This window comes from Mustelus asterias, chromosome 2 (genome assembly GCF_964213995.1).
Source record: "Mustelus asterias chromosome 2, sMusAst1.hap1.1, whole genome shotgun sequence".
Classification (NCBI taxonomy): domain Eukaryota; kingdom Metazoa; phylum Chordata; class Chondrichthyes; order Carcharhiniformes; family Triakidae; genus Mustelus; species Mustelus asterias.
In genome coordinates this window covers 72,720,903-72,744,338 of record NC_135802.1, presented here as the reverse complement: position 1 = coordinate 72,744,338, position 23,436 = coordinate 72,720,903, and the positions used below count along the sequence as shown (strand labels likewise).

The 23,436-nt window shown below is 41.7% G+C and overlaps 1 protein-coding gene across 1 annotated transcript; it reads right to left on the bottom strand.

The window, feature by feature from the left end:
* Positions 1-1,128: 1,128 nt before the first annotated feature.
* On the bottom strand, positions 1,129-22,992 carry frrs1l (ferric-chelate reductase 1-like). Its single transcript, XM_078237107.1, has 5 exons — positions 22,664-22,992; positions 13,432-13,516; positions 7,120-7,258; positions 3,885-4,131; positions 1,129-2,653 (listed from the first exon to the last, which is right to left on the bottom strand). The coding sequence occupies exons 1-5, from the start codon at positions 22,917-22,919 to the stop codon at positions 2,481-2,483; spliced, it is 900 nt and encodes a 299-aa protein (XP_078093233.1). The 5' UTR covers positions 22,920-22,992; the 3' UTR covers positions 1,129-2,480.
* Positions 22,993-23,436: the final 444 nt, after the last annotated feature.

The window sequence follows — 23,436 nt, the reverse complement described above, 5'->3', positions numbered from 1 at the left end:
TTACCAGGATGTTGCGTGGTTCGGAAGGGCTTAGTTATGAGGAGAGATTGGGTAAACTGGGGTTGTTCTCACTGGAAAGATGGAGGATGAAGGGTGACCTAATAGAGGTGTATAAAATTATGAAAGGCATAGATAGGGTGAACGGTGGGAAGCTTTTTCCCAGGTCGGTGGTGACGTTCACGAGGGGTCATAGGTTCAAGGTGGGGGGGGGAGGTTTAACACGGATATCAGAAGGACGTATTTTACACAGAGGGTGGTGGGGGCCTGGAATGCGCTGCCGGGCAAGGTGGTGGAGGCGGACACACTGGGAACATTTAAGACTTATCTAGATAGCCACATGAACGGAGTGGGAATGGAGGGATACAAAAGAATAGTTTGGAACAGGGAACGGCACGGGCTTGGAGGGCCGAAGGGCCTGTTCCTGTGCTGTATTGTTCTTTGTAGGTCAGTCAAGGCATCTTTGCTGAATAATAACTTCATTACATCTGATTCTCAATGAGGCAAGAAAGCTACATAGGAGCCAGCAGTGTTTCGTCAGAAGCCTGGTGACATTATTGTCGCAATAAAGCAAATGGTGAAATGAGCTGATGTATTTAAAGTGTAGAGTTAAAGATTGAAATAAAAGTTTAACTCGCAGTGGAAACTGGGAGCACCCGATTAGGTGCTGGCACATTATTTTTGGCATTTGGCATTCATGGAAACAGGAAAATAAATCAATAATAGCTGAGCTGGAAGGCAAACAATAGGTAATGGAATTTCTCTTAATTATGTTAAATCTACATCGATTCATTAAAAAAAGAGCCTGATTTTCAAAATGAAAACTAAAGGATTATGAGATTATAGCCTCTCACCGTGCAATAATTAATAATTTATTATGCAAGCAATAATTTCAGGCTGTTAGTGACTGAGAAACATTACCACTGTGGCATGGCTGAGTCTAAACACTTTGCACAATTAATACTTGCTCAGCTCACATTCAAAAAGAAGTTGAAATGAATCGATCCTAATCATTGGGAAGGATGACTTTGGTGGTAAGGCATCAAGGAGATAATGTCTGGAGGATGTTTCACAGATGTGGCTAAGTAACACAGCCATATGGGCCAAATTATTTTTTTCTTTCTTAATTTTCCATTCTTTGCGCAGCTAAGTTTTAAAATTCATTATAGTCATAACCTTTACAACATTGTAGCAATGTAGAAATGTAAAGATAGCCCCAATAAAGACTATTATTCTTTTTCATCCTTACTTTTTTCTAATTATTTTCTGTTCTTGCCTCGCATCTGACTCACCTGTTCACTCTGTATTAGACCCCCTCTCTCTCTCACTTCTCTTAAATCACCTTTCCATCAATGATTTATCATTTGCCTATTCCACCATTTGTCAGAGATTTGACTCCCCCACCATCCCCTCTCAAGATGTCTCCGAATATAACTCTTCAGAATACTCCGGCTTTATGCCATATTTGCTTACAACCTGCAATTGTGTGTTTGGGGGATTGGTGTGGACGAGGTATCATTCTGAATAATCGATTATTTCTATGACAAAAAAGAATAAGGCCTTCATTTGCAATTAGTATGGGCTATAGTGAAGATTTGCAAATATCAATAACATTGTCAACAATTTTTGTCTCCCCCTCTTTCCAGCTTTCACAAATACTGCTGGACGGTACTAACGAGGGGCAGTCACATGTTTTTTAGTTAACTGGAAGCCTTTAGGGAAAGATTTAATTGAGAAACCCAAGTTGATGACCATTTGACCATTAATATTCCTTCTATGATACAATTGTTTTGTTAGCTCTCAAATTGTATTACATAAATTAGCTATTTTACTCTTTATACAAAGCTTTGACATAATTTATACTTCACCACAATTTGAATCCTCTACAAATAAAGATATAAACAGCTTCTAGATTAGTTATTTACACAGATTTTTTTTTTAAAAAGCTAGTTTTTGTTCACTCTTCTCACTTTTGATTTGGCAAAACTCTGTTAAAAATGGCAACATCTGGTACAATTAGTTTTCATCAAACCCTCTAAAACAAAAAAAACTTACAAAATACAGATACAACGATCAATCTAAGGAGCATTTTAACTAGGAACCTATGTTCAGAGTAATGTTATTAATCTTTCTGGTATAGGCTTCTTGGCACACACAATGCATGCTGACTTAATATTTGAAAACAATAGTGTGTGGTGATCCCGGAACAGGCAAACACACTTCATTTCTGCTAATCCACTAGTGTCCCACAGACTTACTTTACTGAGACTTGGAGCTCAAATTCTTCCATTTCATGGGTATATATCATTTGACCATTTACTGATTGTTACTCAAGTGAATATTGTCAAATGGTATACACGGTATTCAGTTGGGGTTTCATTGTATCATCCAATTCAAACAGAACATATATGTTCATTTCATTCCTGCTGAAATTCTCCATATTTAAATCTGTTTTCAAGTCAACGTTTCCTGCATTGACTTATTTATGGAGTCCCCATTAGTATATAGAAAGTCAGAGCAACAATTAAAAGCAGACAGAAGGGGGAGGAGAAGGTTTGATAAGCTGCAGATGGCATGAACACATCTTCATACTTGTAGATGCTGACGACATCTTCAGATACTGGTGGAGAGTCAATATCATGTCGAGTGATTGATCCTTTCAGGTCAAGACAAGCATAACAAGTAGCAAAAATGTTAATCAGGTAAAATTGCATGTTAATATTTCAAATGCACTTATATACCTTCAAGGATTTAATCAAAATTACTTGTTTTGGAAGATTTTGGGTGTGATTTTTCATCAAAACTCATTGGCAGGTCACAAATGAAATGAAATAAACCTGTCTTCCTCTTTTATATATAAAAGTTTGGCTCAGGAGAATGCAATTTGATATTACCATTGCTAAGGTTTTCTGGTGTTCACAATTAAACTCCCATCCTTTCAACAGATGGGAGAAAGTGGAGTTAAGATAGTTAACCTTGATCTTAGTAAATGGCAGAGCAAACTCGAGGCACTATATGGCCTAAGCCTGCATCTATTTCTTATGTTACATTCTCAAGCAGTACTGTAACAACAATTACTGTTGGTGCAGCATCACAAGAACAGCAGTAACCGAGTTCATACCTGTTTTGGTAATCAGACTGTGTGTTAAAGCTGTTTTTTTTTTGTCAGCACATAACACAAGAATGGACAAGGTATTATTGAGAGATGCAAAGAGAATAGAAGCATAGGAGCAACGTTTTGCAGATCACAGAATTGCAGCTGGATAAGATGACCGCAGCAACATGTGGCAATATAATGGTCATTCCTCACATCATACAAAAACCTTAATAGTAAAATCTAACCACCATAAAAATTACCCTTATATTAAGGCATGTTTTAAATTGACAATAAAAAACACAAAATTAGTAATGTTGTAATCTATCCTCCTGCAGTACTGTTCCCCAATGATTATGCTTGGCAAAGTACTGCAGTGGTTTGCCATTGCCTTCCGCAATATGGCTGACCAGAAATTCCTGTTCTTACCACCTGCCATCAGGTGTACTGGAAAGATTTACAAGCTATTACTCAACCTGTTTGGTGACGCTATCAACGCATCGTCCATGACCATCAAGTCCTGAAGTGGGACTTGAACCCAGAACTTCTGGTGAGAGAAAGGAATGCTACCACTGTGCCAAAAGACCTCCCTCTGGTTAGATCAATTAAATTTTAGTGGCTGTAATTTATACATTTCTTTAAAGATCTGAATGACTCATATAGTCTGTTAAAATTTATCTGTTACACTAATCAATTAGCTCTGTTAAGTAAACAAAATGAAGATATTGTTGATAAATATTATGCAATTATGCTTTATCCAATCACTGCTATAACAGATGAAAAATGGACCTACCTTGTATGGCAGGACCCCATGCAAATAAGTAGTACCAGCTCAAATGAAGATCGATAATGGTTTCATCTCTAGGGACATATACTGGTCGTTTAAATCGACAAGTCACTCGGTTGTTCTCAAAAATACCTTCTTCATCCCTTGCTGGATTTCTTTTTATCTCTTTGGCCCACTGTCCAACATTGTAAAAGTGCTGGATTCGAACCCTGCCATTATCATCATGCACACAGGCCATCACATCATCACCTCCCTAATGCAAAAATAAAAGATGCATCCATTAACAACCTATGCATGTAACTTCATCCAACTTAAATCTGTAAATGGAACCTGTTGGGGTACAAAATAATGTATTACATATTATAACTCATGTTAAGGTTCACAAGTTTTTTTAAAAATGCATTCAAGGCACTGCAGTAGTCAGAATAGTAATTGAGAGTGGGAACATAAATTCTTATTTGTTTCCGCTCAAAATATATATTCCTTGCCTATTGCTGGGAATGCTTGTGGGGAAGTCAGATAAAGGCAGGGCCAAGTTTGGCAGTGATACCCTATATAGAGAAAAACCTGGGGACATTCAACGTTTAGGCTCACATAAGAATGATCACTCAGGTGAGCACTCTTAGGTGGGCAGAAAATTCACAAGGAATTCTTTTATGTTTACAAAAGATCAGAAGATAAGATAAAAACGTCATCTAGTGTAGCAAACAAATGCTCTTTGAAATAATTCAGAACAGTGTTACTATTGTCAACACAATCTACGGAGGGAAAAATGCAGGTATGGTAGCACTATCAAGTCAGCAGTTGATCCATCCATGCAACATTGATTTAAGAATGAGTAATGTCTTGGTCTAAGTGCATGCAATATTGCAGTGGAAAAGTACCACAACTAGGTGGTAGTGTTTGCGGGTTTGGAAGGTTCTGCTGAAAGAGCCTTGGTGAGTTGCTGCAGTACACCTTGTAATTGATACACACTGCTGCCATGGTATGTCGGTAATGGAGGGAGGTGAATGGTTAAGGTGATGGATGGGATGTCAATCAAGCGGGCTGCTTTGTTCTAGATGGTGAAGAGCTTCTCAAGTATTGTTGGAGGTGCAACTGGAGAGTGTTCTATCACATTCCTGACTTCTATCGTGTAGATGGTCTTTGGGGAGTCAGAAGGTGAGTTACTCGCCACAGTATTCCAAGCCTCTGACCTGCTCTTGTAGCCCTGTTTGTGAACAGAACTCCCACTCACCTGACGAAGGAGCAGCAAGCGCTCCGAAAGCTAGTGTCTTTTGCTACCAAATAAACCTGTTGGGACTTTAACCTGGTGTTGTGAGATTTCTTACTGTGTTTACCCCGGTCCAACGCCGGCATCTTCACATCATGACTGCTCTTGTAGCCACAGGATTTATATGGTTAGTCCAGTTTGGTTTCTGGTCAATTAACCTCAAATGTTTTGATAGCCAGGGGGGAACTCAGTGATGGTAATGCCACTGAATGTCAGGATAGTTAAATTCATTCTGTTTGGAGATGGTCACTGCCTGACACTTGTGTGGCCCTAATAGAACCCAATCGAAGCATCAGTGAGCAGGTTATTGCTCAGTAAGTGTCATTTGATAGTACTGTTGATGGCAACTTCCATCTCCTTGGTGATGATTGAGTGTAGATCGATGGGTAATTTGTCCTACTTCTTAGGACAAGACTCCAAGTTCTCTCTGGAGTGGAGGAGACTGAGGGGAGACTTAATAGAGGTTTATAAAATGATGAAGGGGATAGATAGAGTGAACCTTCAAAGACTATTTCCTCGGGTGGATGGAGCTATTACAAGGGGGCATAACTATAGGGTTCGCGGTGGGAGATACAGGAAGGATATCAGAGGTAGGTTCTTTACGCAGAGAGTGGTTGGGGTGTGGAATGGACTGCCTGCAGTGATAGTGGAGTCAGACACTTTAGGAACATTTAAGCGGTTATTGGATAGGCACATGGAGCACACCAGGATGATAGGGAGTGGGATAGCTTGATCTTGGTTTCAGATAAGGCTCGGCACAACATCGTGGGCCGAAGGGCCTGTTCTGTGCTGTGCTGTTCTATGTTCTAAGACATAGCTGGACAAATTTCCACATTGCCAGGTAGATGCCAGCTGTATTGGTACAGCTTGGCAAGAGGAGCGGCCAGTTTTGGAGCACAATTGCTGGACTTTTGTCAGGACTCATAACCTTGACATTATCTAGCACCTTCAGCTGTTTCTTGATAACATGTGCAGTGAACTGAATCAGCTGAAGACTAGCATCTGTGATGTTGGGGCCCTCTGGAGGAGCCAAAATGGATCATCCACTTGGCACTTCTGGCTGAAGATTGTTGTGAATGCTTCAGCCTTATCTTTTGCACTGATGTGCTGGGCTCCTCTATCATTGAGGATGGGAATACTTGTGGATCTCCTCCTCCAGTGAGTTGTTTAATTATCCACCACCATCCATGGCTGGATACCAGAACTGCAGAGCTTAGATCTGATCTATTGTGTATCCAGTGATCAGCAGGAAGGGCTGTTATATTGCCAACAACAAGGTCCTAAAATTTCCAAGATATAGTGGGCTGCAAGTTGCTACTACCCTCCACCGGAGTCTGGAAACTAGTGTACATTGTAGTAGTTAGTCTGTTTCCCATGGCATCTGAGAGCATAGCTGTATGTCGGGTGACAACAGGACATGATCTCTCAAGCATGATGTCTTCCACAATGAAATATCCCACCAGCACTCACTGTTGGGACTCATACATAATGGAGGAACGTTTAGATCCATGGAATGTTACTTCAAGAGAAGTGAATTGCTATTCATGCTTTCAAATAGAAGGGGAAAATAATGGTGGTGGTGGTTGGCAGGAGGGGTGGGGGGGTGATGCAGTGTAGTAAATATCACATAAATTCAACCTAGGACATCAGTATACGTTATCTAGGTTCATTTTGATTCAGCAGAATTTAAGGAATCTTCAGTCAATGGGTTTACCTTTTAGAGAGGCAAAGTTAGATATAAATTATGTCATGTTAACTCATATTCATAATCACTTCGTTTTGACATAATTCTTCCAGATGCATTTTGCTTTTTGGCTGAAGTAGAATTGTAAAATGAAAGATGTCCCATTAATAATAAGAGAGATTACATAATTACATTCATGTACTTTTGTTTCTGCATTCACATTTCTATTAAATTGATGCAGTATGGGAATAATTGAATTGTTCTAAGCAGGGACAGTGGTTTACCATTAGTTTGTCAGATGAGAATCCAACTGCAACCCAACCATCAGTGTCAGCACTCAACTCAAATTCCACATCAGCACCTATCCTGCGGTAACTGAGGAAGTAATCGCACGTGTCTGCATCACAGCCAGGTTTCCCATACCTACAATGGGAAAATAGGGATAGAGGGTTAAAAAAGTATGAATGCCACTGCAACAATATATAACCTTGTCCTATTAGGCATGTGAACAAACCAGCACAGGTATTTTATAGAGAGATAAGTAGTTGTAAATTGGAGCACTTGCTAAATTCATATCTTCCAAGTGCACCAGACTTCAAGTTATAAATCAACATAATGGCATGACGCATAATCACTTGCTAACATCCTAGTTGGTTTATAGGTTGGACACCATCATACTAGCAGCCTGCGGTGTAACATTGGATCAAAAGTTAATGGCCCAAATCTTCCAGTCTTCGGATCGGGTGTACAAGCCAAGATGCGCGTCAAGTGCCCTCAGAAGACCTGATACACTGACCTCTGTGGAAATTGCCCAGGAAGTAGGAAGTTCCAATAGACAATTGCCATGCTCCAAGAAACCCTCTGCAAACGTCTCCGACTTTGAACTAGAGTCAGAGGGCTGGATTTTCTGTGCCATTCATGGCAAGTTTCGTGGCAGCGGATACAGCCCACCAATGGCTGGTGGCAGGATCTTCTGGTCCTACTGCTATCAATGGGTTTTCCCTATTGTTTGCACTTCCCATTGCCTTCAGTGGGACTGAAGATTCCAACCAGAGACTTGAGAGTTCTACAGTGCTAACCAGGATAGTTACATAGGAAATGTTAAGACAGATTAAAATCTAGCCTAATTTTTGGTTAACTACAAAACTGTTCCCCCCCCCCAACCGGACCAGACCAAACTACCCCCGACTTATCTGCTACCTCAACCCACCTATTCACTCACCTTGCCCATCCTACCTAATAGCTCATTCATCCACACACCCATTCATTAACATTGATCCATGCATTAATTCACTAACATTGAACTTTCCAAACAATAGCTGGGTGACGGAGATCTTCGATGAACGCTACACTCCCCAATTCTGGATATTTGGGTGCGGAAGACCCACAAAAAAAAATGCAGAGCAGCATCGAGGGACGGAGAAGTTCAAGCGGAGCTGCAATCAGATGATGATTGCCACTTTGTGGAAGATCTGGGCCAGTAGTGTTTTCAGAATATGAGTTGCTTTTTCTTGATATTGCAAAGATTATTTTGGAGATCTTTAACAATAACATGCTGTAAAATGTAACTATAGAAAACAACAGGAGCAAGGTCATATTTTAGTATATAATCCAATATTCCACAAGCTAACTGGGTGCATCAAGAAATACAAAATTAAATATTGTTACTCCACAAAGGGTAACATTTTTGTAACTATTACAGAGATCCTCAAAAACATCATCAGTAACGAAGACTACAGCTTTCACATTGCATACCATATCTTTTTCTTGAGAATCCTCTCTTTTCTCTCTTGAATATAGAAGACTGAAAATGGCTATGTTAGAAACATTTGAAATTATGGAAGGATTGTATATATTAAAGGAAGCTTTTCTGCTATTTTTAGCATTTAAGTAGTTAAAAACTGACGACAACAAAAGCAAAGGGGAAATAAAGGGGAAAAAAATATTTTCATTAATCAGAGGGCAGCGCAAGTATGTAGAACAGATGATCAGATTAGATGGTAGAACAGCAAACCTGGACCTGGAGTTTCCTTCATTTTTGTAACCAGGCACGTATACTCTGGGTGCAATTTAATTCAAGAGTTTAAAAGATCACAGATTTTGGGAGTAAGATAGTTATGCACATTGTTACGACCGCAGCTAATGTTAATGCTGAACAAGCCAGATCCCAGATTGAATTCCTTCTCATCTGATCTTGATCTTTTTTTGTATCGTGGAAATGAGGAAGGAAAACCACTGAACGCAAAAGCACAGGACTCCAATGATAACTTTTAAAATTTGAAGAATTAAAATGTTTATTAAAATAAAACATAAAACTCAAACACACAAAAGATACACAATTAGAAAGAGATTTACAAATGAACCCCCATTAATGCCTTATCAAAGGTACACAATAAAGCTGTCTTTTTGGCAACAGCCCATACAGATTGTTAACCATCAAATCCCGGAAATATTACCCAAACTGAGAAATTGCTTTCATTTTAAGAGTACAATCCACGACTTTCCAGAATAAATCCACACACACGTGGTTCTCAAAACCAACTGTTTCTCAGGAGAAACCTTCCAGGTCCAAAACCTGAGTTGCTTTTTGTTTCAATTGCAAGACTTTCACAGCTTTTCCAGCACATTCCAAACACACAGGAGTTGGCTTTCCGTCAACTTCCCCACAGCATCCAGATGAAGCCCTGTTTTCATAAATACCCTTTTCACCCCTTTCATCTTTGTCCTCCATTGTCTTCAAACATCTCTCTGAAAACTCAAGATTCCCAAATATGAAACCTCTTCATGTTCCCATTTCACCACTACTTTTGGGTCATTTAAAATGTCTGCTCCTGTTTACTCGTGAATCTCCTGTACATTGCAAATGATCTTTACTACCTTTGACACTTCTTTGAAATTTAATAGCTACACATCAGTTTCAACACTTATCCCCAAAAGCAAATTTCAAACCTACTCTGTTTACTTGTAAGTTAAAACCCACCATAAGGTCTCATTACAAAATGCAAAAGGATCATACATTTAGCCCTTAGGCTCTATAGACAATCTGTCTCCAATAATCTTTCCTTTGATTAAATCTGGACACACACAGACACAGCTTTACCTTTAGCTACACAATTTATACATAAACACAATAATATAAAAATATACACATATCATCACAATGTATTTGCATTACACTCTGTTCTTCTTAATCTTTTATGGGCATCCATCTAACCTTCTATCCAAAGAAACCTCCAGTTACAAAACTAGCCAACCACACCTTCCCTCCCCACTCTAAAGTGCAAGTATCCTCCAACTGTGCACATTTGGTGGGTCATTTTACACTGCAAATTTTAAATGCAGTGGTTTTCTGATGTTTTATTACAATTTTGAGCCAATTTCATTGACACCTGCTGTATAATTTCTGTTTCAATTAATGAACTTTAAGTAAAAAATCACGTTAAACATCGAAAAGCTTCCACTAGCGCAGGTTCCTCAGTATGCTGTATCAAGTATGCATAAATGATGATTAAGTTAGGCAAAATTTAAATTTTCATACTGAAAAAAGAAATATATTGTTGAGTTCAATCCTTGACCCTTGACTTTCTGCTAATTTATGCCCATTTTAAATTCAAGCATATGCTGGTCAGATTGGAGGATATTGAGGCATTGGTGAAACGGATGCAACAGTGGGCGTGTTTTCGGGTCCAACTTCTAGTTTGTGCCCAAAGAAGAAATTCCAGGAACTATATAAGTTCTTACTAACAAATGGATTTAAGATTATTGATTGTGCAACAAGAGATAGATGGACCAAAAGATCTTCTCCTCCCTGCAACTGTTATTATTGAATTTTAACCTTTAAAAATATAAGGTTTAGTTTTAGAAACACTAACATGATTGCTTAAATCAAATTTAAATATACAATATTGCAACAAGAGAAGGTTATTCTGAGTGATTGAGCCCAATCCTTTCTATGCATCATGTACAATTTGTATCATTGTGAATCTATATCAATACATTTAATATCCTGGGGGATGGGAATAACTACACAAAACTCGCACTTCAACAAATACTCCAGAATATTAATCCAATATTAAAATCGATTTATTTACTAGAATATACAATCCTTGTAACTGTGACATGGGAGGCAGGAATTCAACCCAGTGCAAGCTCCACATTAATGATTCATGATTTTGAATATTTTAAGAACTTTTCCCAATTTTTTCAGGCCCTGATCCCCTTCTTTCCTGCACAATCCCCATCTCCAGAAAAACTCAACATTGACGTTCAAATCCAAGATGGCAGCTACCTGACTGTCCAGATAAGTGGATGCAATTTGGCTGGTCACGTAAGGGGGTGAGGTCAATTGTGGGGGAGAACTTAGAGAGTCAGGCCCATGGATTGGAGAGAGAGCATCATACAGCTGGGGGTGAGGGATTGGGAATACTCTGGGGAGGGGAGGGGGTTAGAGTTGATTAGTCAGGGGATGGGGAGGGTCTGGAATGTGGGGGTTGTCCCATGCAGGGCTCGGTCTGGATGTTTAAAATAGTTACACTGAAGTTGGATTTTATTTCTTCTAACTCTTTCAGAGTAATTATTGGTGTTAAACTGGCAGAACCATCCAAAGTTAGTGATTTAAATCACTTTGTCAGATGGTTCCCAACTCAGTGCAACTGTCCAATGAAAGGAAACACTTCTGGACAATGGCCACGTAAACACTTACAAAAACAAACAAAACAAAGAACAGTACAGCACAGGAAACAGGCCCTTCGGCCCTCCAAGCCTGTGCCGCTCCTTGGTCCAACGAGACCAATCGTTTGTATCCCTCCATTCCCAGACTGCTCATGTGACTATCCAAGTAAGTCTTAAACGATGTCAGCGTGCCTGCCTCCACCACCCTACTTGGCAGCGCATTCCAGGCCCCCACCACCCTCTGTGTAAAAAACGTCCCTCTGATATCTGAGTTATACTTCACCCCTCTCACCTTGAGCCCGTGACCCCTCGTGATCGTCACCTCCGACCTGGGAAAAAGCTTCCCACTGTTCACCCTATCTATACCCTTCATAATCTTGTACACCTCTATTAGATCTCCCCTCATTCTCCGTAGAACAACCCCAGTTTACCCAATCTCTCCTCATAGCTAAGACCCTCCATACCAGGCAACATCCTGGTAAACCTTCTCTGCACTCTCTCTAATGCCTCCACGTCCTTCTGGTAGTGCGGCGACCAGAACTGGACGCAGTACTCCAAATGTGGCCTAACCAGCGTTCTATACAGCTGCATCATCAGACTCCAGCTTTTATACTCTATACCCCGTCCTATAAAGGCAAGCATACCATATGCCTTCTTCACCACCTTCTCCACCCGTGTTGCCACCTTCAAGGATTTGTGGACTTGCACACCTAGGTCCCTCTGTGTTTCTATACTCCTGATGACTCTGCCATTTATTGTATAACTCCTCCCTACATTATTTCTTCCAAAATGCATTACCTGAGAACTTCCCAGAGGGATTCCCCAGCGCATCTTTAAGGTACCCCCTATATCTGAGACTGGGGAGACAGGAAGTTATGGGCCAATTTGGGCCATAATTTCTACAGAGTGGCAATCAGTGTCAGATTCCCACCCCATACCCACTTACCTGCACCAAATTCCTTCCTTGCCTGTCTCGCTCTATCTTCAGATTCAGGCCAGGAGAGATTTAAGCAGTGCAGTACCCCGTGAGGCCCAGCATCGACATCTAAGAGAGTCGGTGTGAAGGAGGCCATGCCCTTTTTTTACTGCACTAGTTGCTGTAAAGCAGCAAGTTTAAAAGTCTGATTGAAAATGACAGACCTGGGAGAAGGTAAATGTCTATGGTGATTGGGGGGAATGTGGGCAGGGAGAGAGGAAGAAACACTGGAGTTTCAGAAAGCAATAAGTGAGGAAGGTTTCATGTTAATATTTGTTTGTTTTTTCTTAAAGACAACAGCTGAATTTTGAAGTCAACATTCGCACCTAAAATGTGAGACAGATGCTGATACATATGAAATAGACAAAGCAGCAGACAAGATGACATATTTTCTCAAATTAAGCTCGGATTTTCTGGACCTGCCCAGACAAGTGTTCTAAACAGTGTGTTGAATTTTGAAGGCAAATGTGAAGTAGACAGGTAGGCAGGGAGGTAGGAAATTCGCTGGTTGCGGGTGACAAGGTCATTAACAGATTGAGTGTCAGTAGGAGAGTAGACAAAAGGATTAAAGATCAGGTTAGTGACAGCAGAGAAAAGGGAAGGTAATTATATAAGAATTGAGCAGGCCTTTGAATGGGAAAGAAAGGGATGGAGTGAGAAGAAGGTGGATAGTTAGGATAGTTAGCTGTGAGATGAAGTTCAGGAAATGTAACAAATGTCAAGGACTGGCAAGAAGTATGAGCTGTTGGACGAGAAGATATGGAGGGAGCCTAATTTCCCTCAATCCTACCTCAAGGAATGTTGCTATAATGCAATTATCATGGCATCACTGTTATACGTTTTCCAATAAAACATTAATTTGGAAATTTTGATATAGTACACTCATTTATTTTGATCATGGTTTCATCAGATGACATTTTGAAAATAAATCTGCATTTCTGGTACCCACCTAAAGCAACCTTTAGTTTTTCCACAATCATCTACCCGAATTTTTGCAAACGGGTCCACTGGAGGAGGGGATGGGAACGCATAACCTGCAACACAAAAATTATAAAATACAATGATTGTGATCAAAGAAAACATATATTTTGACTGAATAAGAATATAAGAAATAGGAGCAGTAGAGGACTTTTTGCTTCACAAACCTGCTCCACCATTCACTAAGATCATGGCTGATCTGATTGTGACCTTAACTCCACTTTTCTGACTGTCCTCCCCACCCCCATAACCTTGTACTCTCTTGCAGATCAAAAATCTGTCTAACTAGATCTTGGATATATTCAATAACCCAGCCTCCATTGCTCTCTGGGATAGAGAAATCCCTCAAAGAAGAAATTCCTTCGGCGCCCCAAAAGGCTGTGTCCTCAGCCTCTTACTATACTCCTTATACACCTGTGACTGTGCGGCCAAATTCCCCTCCAACTCGATTTTCAAGTTTGCTGATGACACCACCATAGTGGGTCGGATCTCAAACAATGATGAGACAGAGTACAGGAAAGAAATAGAGAATCTGGTGAATTGGTGTGACAACAATCTCTCCCTCAATATCAGTAAAAAGAATGAGATAGTTATTGACTTCAGGAAACGTAGTGGAGGACATGCCCGTTTCCATCAATGGAGATGAAGTGGAAATGGTCGAGAGCTTCAAGTTTCTAGGTGTCCAGATTATCAACAACCTGTCCTGGTTCCTCCGCGCTGATGCATAATCAAGGACCCCACGCACCCCAGACATTCTCTCTTCCACCTTCTTCCATCGGGAAAAAGATACAAAAGTCTGAGGTCACGTATCAACCGACTCAAGAACAGCTTCTTCCCTGCTGCCATCAGACCTTGAATGGGCCTGCTTTATATTCAGTTGATCTTTCTTGACACCCTAGCTATGACCGTAACATTACATTCTGCACCCTCTCCTTTCCTTCTCTATGTACGGTATACTTTGTCTGCATAGTGTGCAAGAAACAATACTTTTCAGTGTATACTAATACATGTGACAATAATAAATCAAATCAAAAACTCATTCCTAAACGGGAGACCCTTTATTTTGAAACTGTGCCCTTAGTTCTAGATTTCCTCATGAGGGGGAACATCCTCTCAGCATCCATCCTGCCAAGTCCCCTCAGAATCTTATGTTTCATCACCTCTCATTCTTTTAAACTCCAATCCCTTCCTCATAAAACCTCTTCATCCCAGGAATCAATGTGGTGAAACTTTTCTGAACTTACTCCAATGAAAGTATATCCCTTTTTAAATAAGGAGACTAAATCTGTATGCAGTACCCGAGGGCCCAGATTTTCACTCCTGAGGTAGATGAACGGTGTCAGGTAATTTCCTGACATGCCAAACCTGCCTTGGGAGAAACTTCCCCAAACAACAGGATATTTGTTTCGAGGAGGTGGGGTGGCTGCCTGCTGGATTTGGGCCCACTGTCCCCAAAAATAGTTTGGAGGCAGCCACAGGGCTGCCAAGTACCAAGGCAGGCAGGCTGGTTAAAAGGCCCACCTCAGTGCTCTGTGCCTTCATCACAATTGTTTTCTGGTAATCAATCCTCCAGCCATCACCTTTCACACCCCACCCATTCCCCATCTATGCCAACACATGCCCCATCCCACCTCCCTCATTGCCACTCATACCCTCCATGTGAACCCATGCTTCTCCACCCACCCTTCATGCCATCCATGCCAACCAATGCCCCCAGTCACCTCCATGGTTTCTTATAGCCCCTTTGCCAACTTAGTGCCAACTCATGTCAACACATGAGACTTCCACTTACTCCTATGTCTATTGTAGTCCCTATATCAACTTAGTGTCAACTCATGCTAGCACATAATTCCCCAACCATCCCCATGACTCCTTATAGCCTCTATACCAACTTAGTGCCAAATCATTCCAACCCATGTCACCATCTTTTCAACCCTTGCCCTTACACTCTCCAAGTCAACTCACCTAGCATCCACCAAGGGCAGACCTCAGAACTTTATTTTATTTCATCTCTTGTGTATAAAATTATGAAAGGCATAGATAGGGTGAACGGTGGGAAGCTTTTCCCCAGGTCGGTGGTGACGTTCACGAGGGGTCATAGGTTCAAGGTGAAGGGGGGGAGGTTTAACAGATATCAGAAGGACATATTTTACACAGAGGGTGGTGGGGGCCTGGAATGCGCTGCCAGGCAAGGTGGTGGAGGCGGACAGACTGGGAACGTTTAAGACTTATCTAGATAGCCATATGAACGGAGTGGGAATGGAGGGATACAAAAGAATGGTCTAGTTTGGACCAGGGAGCGGCATGGGCTTGGAGGGCCGAAGGGCCTGTTCCTGTGCTGTATTGTTCTTTGTTCTCAGTATGGCTCCTTCATACCTATTACAGACTTAACTTGATAAAAGCACATTCAATACATTTAAATCCTTGCAAGTATTTAATCCCTTATTCATAACCCTACATCAAAGCTAACTTCTTGATAACCACTTGGAGCTGTCAATCAAACTGTGAATTTACAGTCCTATTGTGATGATAGGTTCTGAAACAAGCAGTAATAACAAAATAATGATAGCTCTTAGTGTTATGTCAACAAACAGCTCTTGAGAATACATGCAGTGATTTGTTTTCAACACAGGGTCACAGCAGGCTGTTTTTTTTTCAAAATGTAAAGGGCAGGGGATTTGAAAACCTGACAGCTTGACAGGTTCACACACCGTGTACACCTTTTACATGCATTCATGTCTACCCATAAAATCATTAAGTCACACATTGCAGGAAATGAATCTCGCTCCAATGAAAATAGGGTTTGTTTGAATTAGCAACAAGTTCGAATGGTCCTACTGTGTTCGGGTTTCCCACATGTACAAACCACGTACCACCCACCCGTGAAAATGGGATCTGTCAGAAATGGGAGCAGGACCTCTGATTCCAGGGTGCTGGCACTGTTTTGGATAAGGCGCGGAATCGCCAAAACTCTATAAAATTGAACTTTTCTTTCAATTTGGTACCATCTTTAACTTCCTTAGTTAGCCTCAGATGGTGCATCCTTCTCATGCGAGTCTTCCTTTTTCAGTGGAATATATCTTTATTGAGAGTTGTCAAATACTTCCTTAAATGTCTGCCATAATGAATCAACAAAGTAAACATCTACTTTACTTTGGCCCGATAACAGTTTATTTTATGTCAATGCACTATTATTAACAAAGATCATCATTTAATCCTTTGTGAATTTAATAACACCATACATTCAACATTAATTACAGATGTCTATAGCAGAAAATCGCTGCTGAAATTGCACTGACAAGAATTAGATCTGAACAACTATTTTTTCTTTTTCTTCTCTTGTTACAGTGCCAGAGCTAAATTCACGCTAGCAAGCTATATTATTGTCTGTTGCTGTACATTCTCTTTATGATTAAAACAATCCATAGATTAAGTGTTCATTCCAACTAAGGAGATGGTGGGAAGGATAGGGGAGAGGCCAGGTGGTGAGAAGTTAGATCACAACTGTCATTTCACCATAGTCAAATGGTAATGATCTTGAGGGAAACAATTAACTTTGAAAAAAATTCAAACTCCGTTACCATTAACTGAAAAAATTGCTCCGCAAGTTTTCATATTGTAAACAAAGACTATTTACTGTACAAGAGTTAAACAAAGTACATTCTACTAACTTAACACTGTATATTTCATAAGCATTTATTCTTTAAGCCTGAAAAGTGCACTCCTTGTTATAAATCTATTTCCACCCAATGGTTCCACTATACTTTATGGGATCTTGAGGATTCCTTCATTCTTCTAGGACCAAACCAAGGTGCATCACAGTTCTCAGAAATTCACTTTGATTCTCCTCAATATTCCCACTTTCTCCAAGATATGAGATTTCTAGGGGTCCTTCCACTAGCTTCCGACGAGGTGATGCTCCAACTCTCTTTGAGCACTGAGTTTGTGGATACCCCAGTTCAAGCATGCACCTCATTGTTTTCTTGCTCAGTGACTCCAAAATCAGAAACACCAAGATTGCCCTTTGTCTACAGTTTCTGGACAATTCTCGCTTTGTTTCTCAAGGCTGGTTTCAGCATCCATCTGCAATCTCTCTGCCTGTTTCTAAGCAGTTCCAGCTGATAGATGTAAACCACCCGTGTCTGTGAGAAAACACCGATAAACCCAGAACCAAAAGGAATCTCCTTGCAAGCTATCCCCACACACCCGGGATGTCCCAGATAACATTAACTAATCAACCTAAATTCCTATACCAGCCTTTTGATCTGACACCTTCCATTTACCGCTGCTTTTCAACCTTCCTTTGATCTGGAAAATTACATGAATAATTTAAACCCCTTATGAAGACAACTGCAGCTCCACCTAGAAGCTGAGAAAGGGGCCATCCAGTGTTTATTTAATGAGTTCAGAATTGGAAGTGGGAGGACATAAAACACAGCCCACTCTTTGAATGGCAATTACTTCAGGTCTGTTTAGCAGTTTCTCACCCAGGGTTCCCATTCATTCTACATTAATCCCAAAACTAAAACCTGAAAGATATAAATTACAAAATTAGTAATTTTCACAACACAATAATCTTCCATTACAAAGTTGGAAGGTCATTTATGAGTGTCATGTCCAACTCTAAATAAAGTAATTCCAGGCAATAATGGATTTGTTTAAAGTGATCTAATAAAACTATAGATTACAGCAGAGAAAGAGGCCACTAAGCTTGTGGTGGTTCTTTGCCGAAGAACTCCAGGTTAATCCCACCATCCTGCTTTCTCTCCATGGTTCTGTATCTTTTTCTACTTCAAATATTTGACCAATATTTCGTTACAAAGGCATTTGCCTCAAACACTCAATTGTAGGAAAACATTCTATGCTCAGCAACTCTATATATCAAGAAATTCATCTTAATTTTGTTATATATATGGCATGGTGGCACGGTGGTTAGCACTGCTGTCTCGCAGCACCAGGGGGTTGGATTCAATTCCGGCCTCGGGGAACTGTGTGGAGGTTCCACATTCTCTCTGCGTCTGTTTGGGTTTCCTCCGGGTTTTCTCCCACAGTCCAAAGATGTGCGGGTTAGGTTGATTGGCCATGCTAAATTACCCCTTAGTGTCAGGGAGACTAGCTAGGGTAAATAGATGGGGTTATGGGGACAGGGCCTGAGTGGGATCGTGCTTGGTGCAGACTCAATGGGCTGAATGGCCTCCTTCTGCACTGTGAGGATTCTATGATCCTCTCCTAGTTACAATTTTAAATTGATGCCACTGATTCCTAGACCAGTCAACATTAACTTTCAAAGAACAACAAAGAACAAAGAAATTACAGCACAGGAACAGGCCCTTCGGCCCTCCAAGCCTGCACCAACTATGCTGCTCGATTGAACTAAAACGCCCTACCCTTCCCGGGACCATATCCCTCTATTCCCATCCTGTTCGTGTATTTGTCAAGACATCCCTTAAAAGTCACTATAATATTTGCTTCCACTATGTCCGCCGGCAGCTAGTTCCAGGCACCCACCACCCTCTGTGTAAAAAGCTTGCTTCGTACGTCTCCTTTAAACCTTGCCCCTCGCATCTTAAACCTATGCCCCCTAGTAATTGACTTTTCCACCCTGGGAAAAAGCTTCTGACTATCCACTTTGTCCATGCCCCTTATAATCTTTTAGTTTTCTATCAGGTTGCCCCTCAACTCTGTCGTTCCAGTGAGAACAAACCAAGTTTCTCCAACCTCTCCTCATAGCTAATGCCCTCCATACCAGGCAACATCCTAGTAAATCTTTTCTGTACCCTCTCCAAAGCCGCCACATCATTCTGGTAGTGTGGTGACTCGAATTGAACACTATATTCCAAGTGCGGCCTCACTAAGGTTCTATAAAGCTGCAACATGCCAATTTTTAAACTCAATGCCCCAGCCAATGAACGCAAGCCTACTTAACTACCCCTAGTCACTTTATTAAAGCACTTGGTTATTTTTAAAAGGTTCTATTAAACCTCCTCTGGAAAATGTTCCAGTATATCCAATCTGTATTCTTCCATTCTTTATTTTTCCTCTCAAATTGCAATTCCACAAACCTCCTAAATTGCATCTGCTGCCACTTTGCCCATTCTGCAAACCTGTCAATATTCTCTTGTTTTACACGTAATAGACTTTCGTGTTGTCAGCAAACTTCAATATCTCGCTACCTCTGCTCAAATCCAAATGATCTACAATTGAAATTAACACACATCCTCAGAGGGCGCCACTCGAAAACCTTCCTAATCATCAGCCAACTTGCTACATGTCACCACATTTCCTCTTTTATCATACACCTGTATTTTTCTAACAAGCTTTGTCAAATCCCTTTTGGAAAATCTATGTATCCTATATCTACTACTCTCCCTTGATTTATTCAACTGGACACTTCAAATACTCCATTAGCTTTACAAACACAAGTTTCCATTAATAAATCCACGTTCGAGTGGTTTTGGTTAATTCATGACTCTCTGATAGTTCAATAATTGATCTTGAATAATGGCTTCTAAATGACAGTGCATTATCGACATTTGATTAATCGGTCGACAGTTACCTGGTTTATCCTCCTCTCCCTTCTTAAGCAGGGGCACTACATTGGGCCAAAGGATTGGAGTGTAGTCAATCTGCATATCAAAGGAAGTTTCGAAAAATTTAGTCAGAACTTCTGCCATATCCTTGCTATCTTCCTTCAACAGCCTAGATTTACCTGCCCAGGCAACTGATGACCTTGAGTCATACCTTTCTTTTCCAGAACCAATTATTTTTCTTCAGTTATCCTCAAAAATTGTTCAATATCCTCCTCTGATCCATTGATAGTCTCACTGTCCTATCACAATATTTATTTATTACCTCCATATATTTATTCTCCAGAAATAGATTTTCATCTTCGTCCTTGAGCAATCCTACTCTCTAATTATTATTTTACTTTTAATGTTTATAAAACCCAGTTTTCTTTGATTTTAGGTGCTAGCCTTTTTTTATATTCCTCTGTCACTTCCATCTTACCTTTTTGCCTTCCTATTAAAATGTCTGTATCCGCATGATTGTCTTCTGTCCCATTTGCTAACCTTACAGCTCAATTGATTTGTAGCTCAGACCTTGACAGTCATTATTTAAAATCACCTAGATCCTCCTTTAAGATTAATGCAAACGAGAAGCATTTAACAGCCTTTTCCGCTGTAAAAAAAATCTGTATTTCACAAATTTCAATGTAAGGAATTAAAATTCATCCCGGTCGTAGATATTTACATTAATAAATAATGAACATTCATCTTGCAGTAAAGTGAGAAAACAGATTCACGCGAACAATTGATTGAAACAATACTTATTCAGAAAGGGTTGACTTGGCATTGGCACCATGTTCATGTTATGTTATGGATGAAGGTAGAAAGGTAGATCTAGTTATGAGAGATGAAGTTATGATTAAAATATTAAATATTTGTATCAATTATACTACAGTATCACTGGTTTAATTCAAGCTTGAGGCACAGAATGTCAGAGCAAGATCACTTGGAGGATGGTAGTGAGCAAACCTATACAAGTGTTTATGTTTCCATCATGCGGTACATATTCCCCCACATTGAATCGTTACCTACAATGCTAAACATTCCATGTACAATGCATTTGATTCATTGCTGGCACTGAGTCCCCTTTTTAAAAAATATAGTTGAAAAAGCAGGAGAAGTGTTTTATTATTCCGTGGGATCTGAAATCATGGATATTATCCGGTAAATAAAAGATTTAAGAAAATATAAGATGCTCAGGAAAATTAGAAGATTGATGGTGAAGATTTATTTATGCAATTAGTAATGCAAACCAATGGATAAAAAGATAACACAAATATTACTTGTGTATTACTAAATTAGTATTTGTATTACTAAATGGATGTGAGTCTATATGTCACAATTTTGCTATAATTGTTTGATATTGATATATAAAAGTACTTTTTTAAAAAAATGACTGTGAGGAAGTGAGTGTAGTCAATGGGGAACTGGTGCAATGTGAGAACAGGTTCAGCTTTGTGGAGGAGGATGGTGGTGGATGGGGGCTGGAGGAAGAATGGTGGTGGATGGGGTCCGGAGGAAGAATGGTGGTGGATGGGGTCCGGAGGAAGAATGGTGGTGGATGGGGTCCGGAGGAAGAATGGTGGTGGATGGGGTCCGGAGGAAGAATGGTGGTGGATGGGGTCCGGAGGAAGAATGGTGGTGGATGGGGTCCGGAGGAAGAATGGTGGTGGATGGGGTCCGGAGGAAGAATGGTGGTGGATGGGGTCCGGAGGAAGAATGGTGGTGGATGGGGTCCGGAGGAAGAATGGTGGTGGATGGGGTCCGGAGGAAGAATGGTGGTGGATGGGGTCCGGAGGAAGAATGGTGGTGGATGGGGTCCGGAGGAAGAATGGTGGTGGATGGGGTCCGGAGGAAGAATGGTGGTGGATGGGGTCTGGAGGAAGAATGGTGGTGGATGGGGTCTGGAGGAAGAATGGTGGTGGATGGGGTCTGGAGGAAGAATGGTGGTGGATGGGGTCTGGAGGAAGGATGGTGGTGGATGGGGGCTGGAGGGAGGATGGTGGCGGATGGGGGCTACAGGAAGGACGTGGCGGATGGGGGCTGCAGGAAGGATGGTGGCGGATGGGGGCTGGAGGGAGGATGGTGGCGGATGGGGGCTGGAGGGAGGAAGAGAGTGTTCAAGGCTCTGGAGAATGAGGGGTGCAGTGGGATTGAACCCCCGCGGTGAAAAGGGGGCGATTCGGGCCAGTGCATCAGATGTGGAGCTGTAATGATGCACCAGGAGCCCGTTAGCTCAGAGAGAGGCTGAGAGGGTCAGGATAAACGCGGGGATTCGATCGCCCAACACCGGGGTAAAAACCACAGCATAAAAGCTGCTCCCTGGAGAAGAATCAGGAGACGAGGCCCTGGAGACAGACACCGGTATCCGGGGTTTGATCACAGGGGGAATCAATGTAACCTTTCCAATGGAACCTCAAGGCCAAACATCCCACGGAGCAGCAGCTTGAGGCTGGAGCAGGAACAGCAATGGATCCAAATTCCGCTTCCCTTGGTGCTGAAACTGCTCCCAGTTCAAAGCTCCCAAAGTGTGGAGCGCACACATCCCGGAATGCCCGGGGGTTTCTGATTAAAAAGCCGGGCTGAGCTCCAGCCATTAGAAGCCCCCTCCTCCTCCCCCGGAGCCATTGCACCGACCTTCATCGCCCCAGTAGCGGGTCTCGAAGAATTCCGCCGCGAAGGTGCTGTACGATTCCTGGTGCTGCTCGGCGCCCGCTTCCTCCAGCTGCAGCCCGCTCTTCTCCAGCTCCTCCAGGCCCAGCCTGCCGCCCTCCTGCTCGGCTTCCCGGGCCCCCGGGCCGCCCGCTAACGTTTCCTCGGCTGGGTTCGCGCAGGCGGCGCAGAGAAGCAGAGAGGCGACAAACAGCAGCGGCGCCGGCGGCATCCCCGCCATGGTGGCGGCGGGAGGAGGTGGGGAGATACCGGACGATGGCGAGCGCCGCCCCCGCCACTGGCTGCCTGTCCCCACATCTGCTGCACGCAAGCGCACTCCCCCTCCCTCCCTCCAGCTGTAAGCAGGAGCCGCCCCCTCCATCACACTCCTACTGACCTGTGGTGTTAACATTAATACCTCACATTCTGGGTCACAGTTTATTAAAACATTCACACACACACACACAGATCATTGGGACTGACAGGGTTTCCAACCCTCCAGGATTGAAAACCAGCCTTCAGGACTCTGGTGTGTGCATCCCTGGAGAAAAATCATCAGAATATTAATTTTTTTCATAATTTTATTTGACTATTTCTCTTTACCAGATATAGCAATATTGAAAATGCGGAAGCAAGGCTGTCTGGCCGACAGTCAGTAATCATCTCAATGGGCAATGAATCTTTTTTTGCTTTCCAATTAGTATAGGAGGGCAGTGCGTCACCAGGATGGATGTGTTGGCTGACTATTGGCAAGAGCG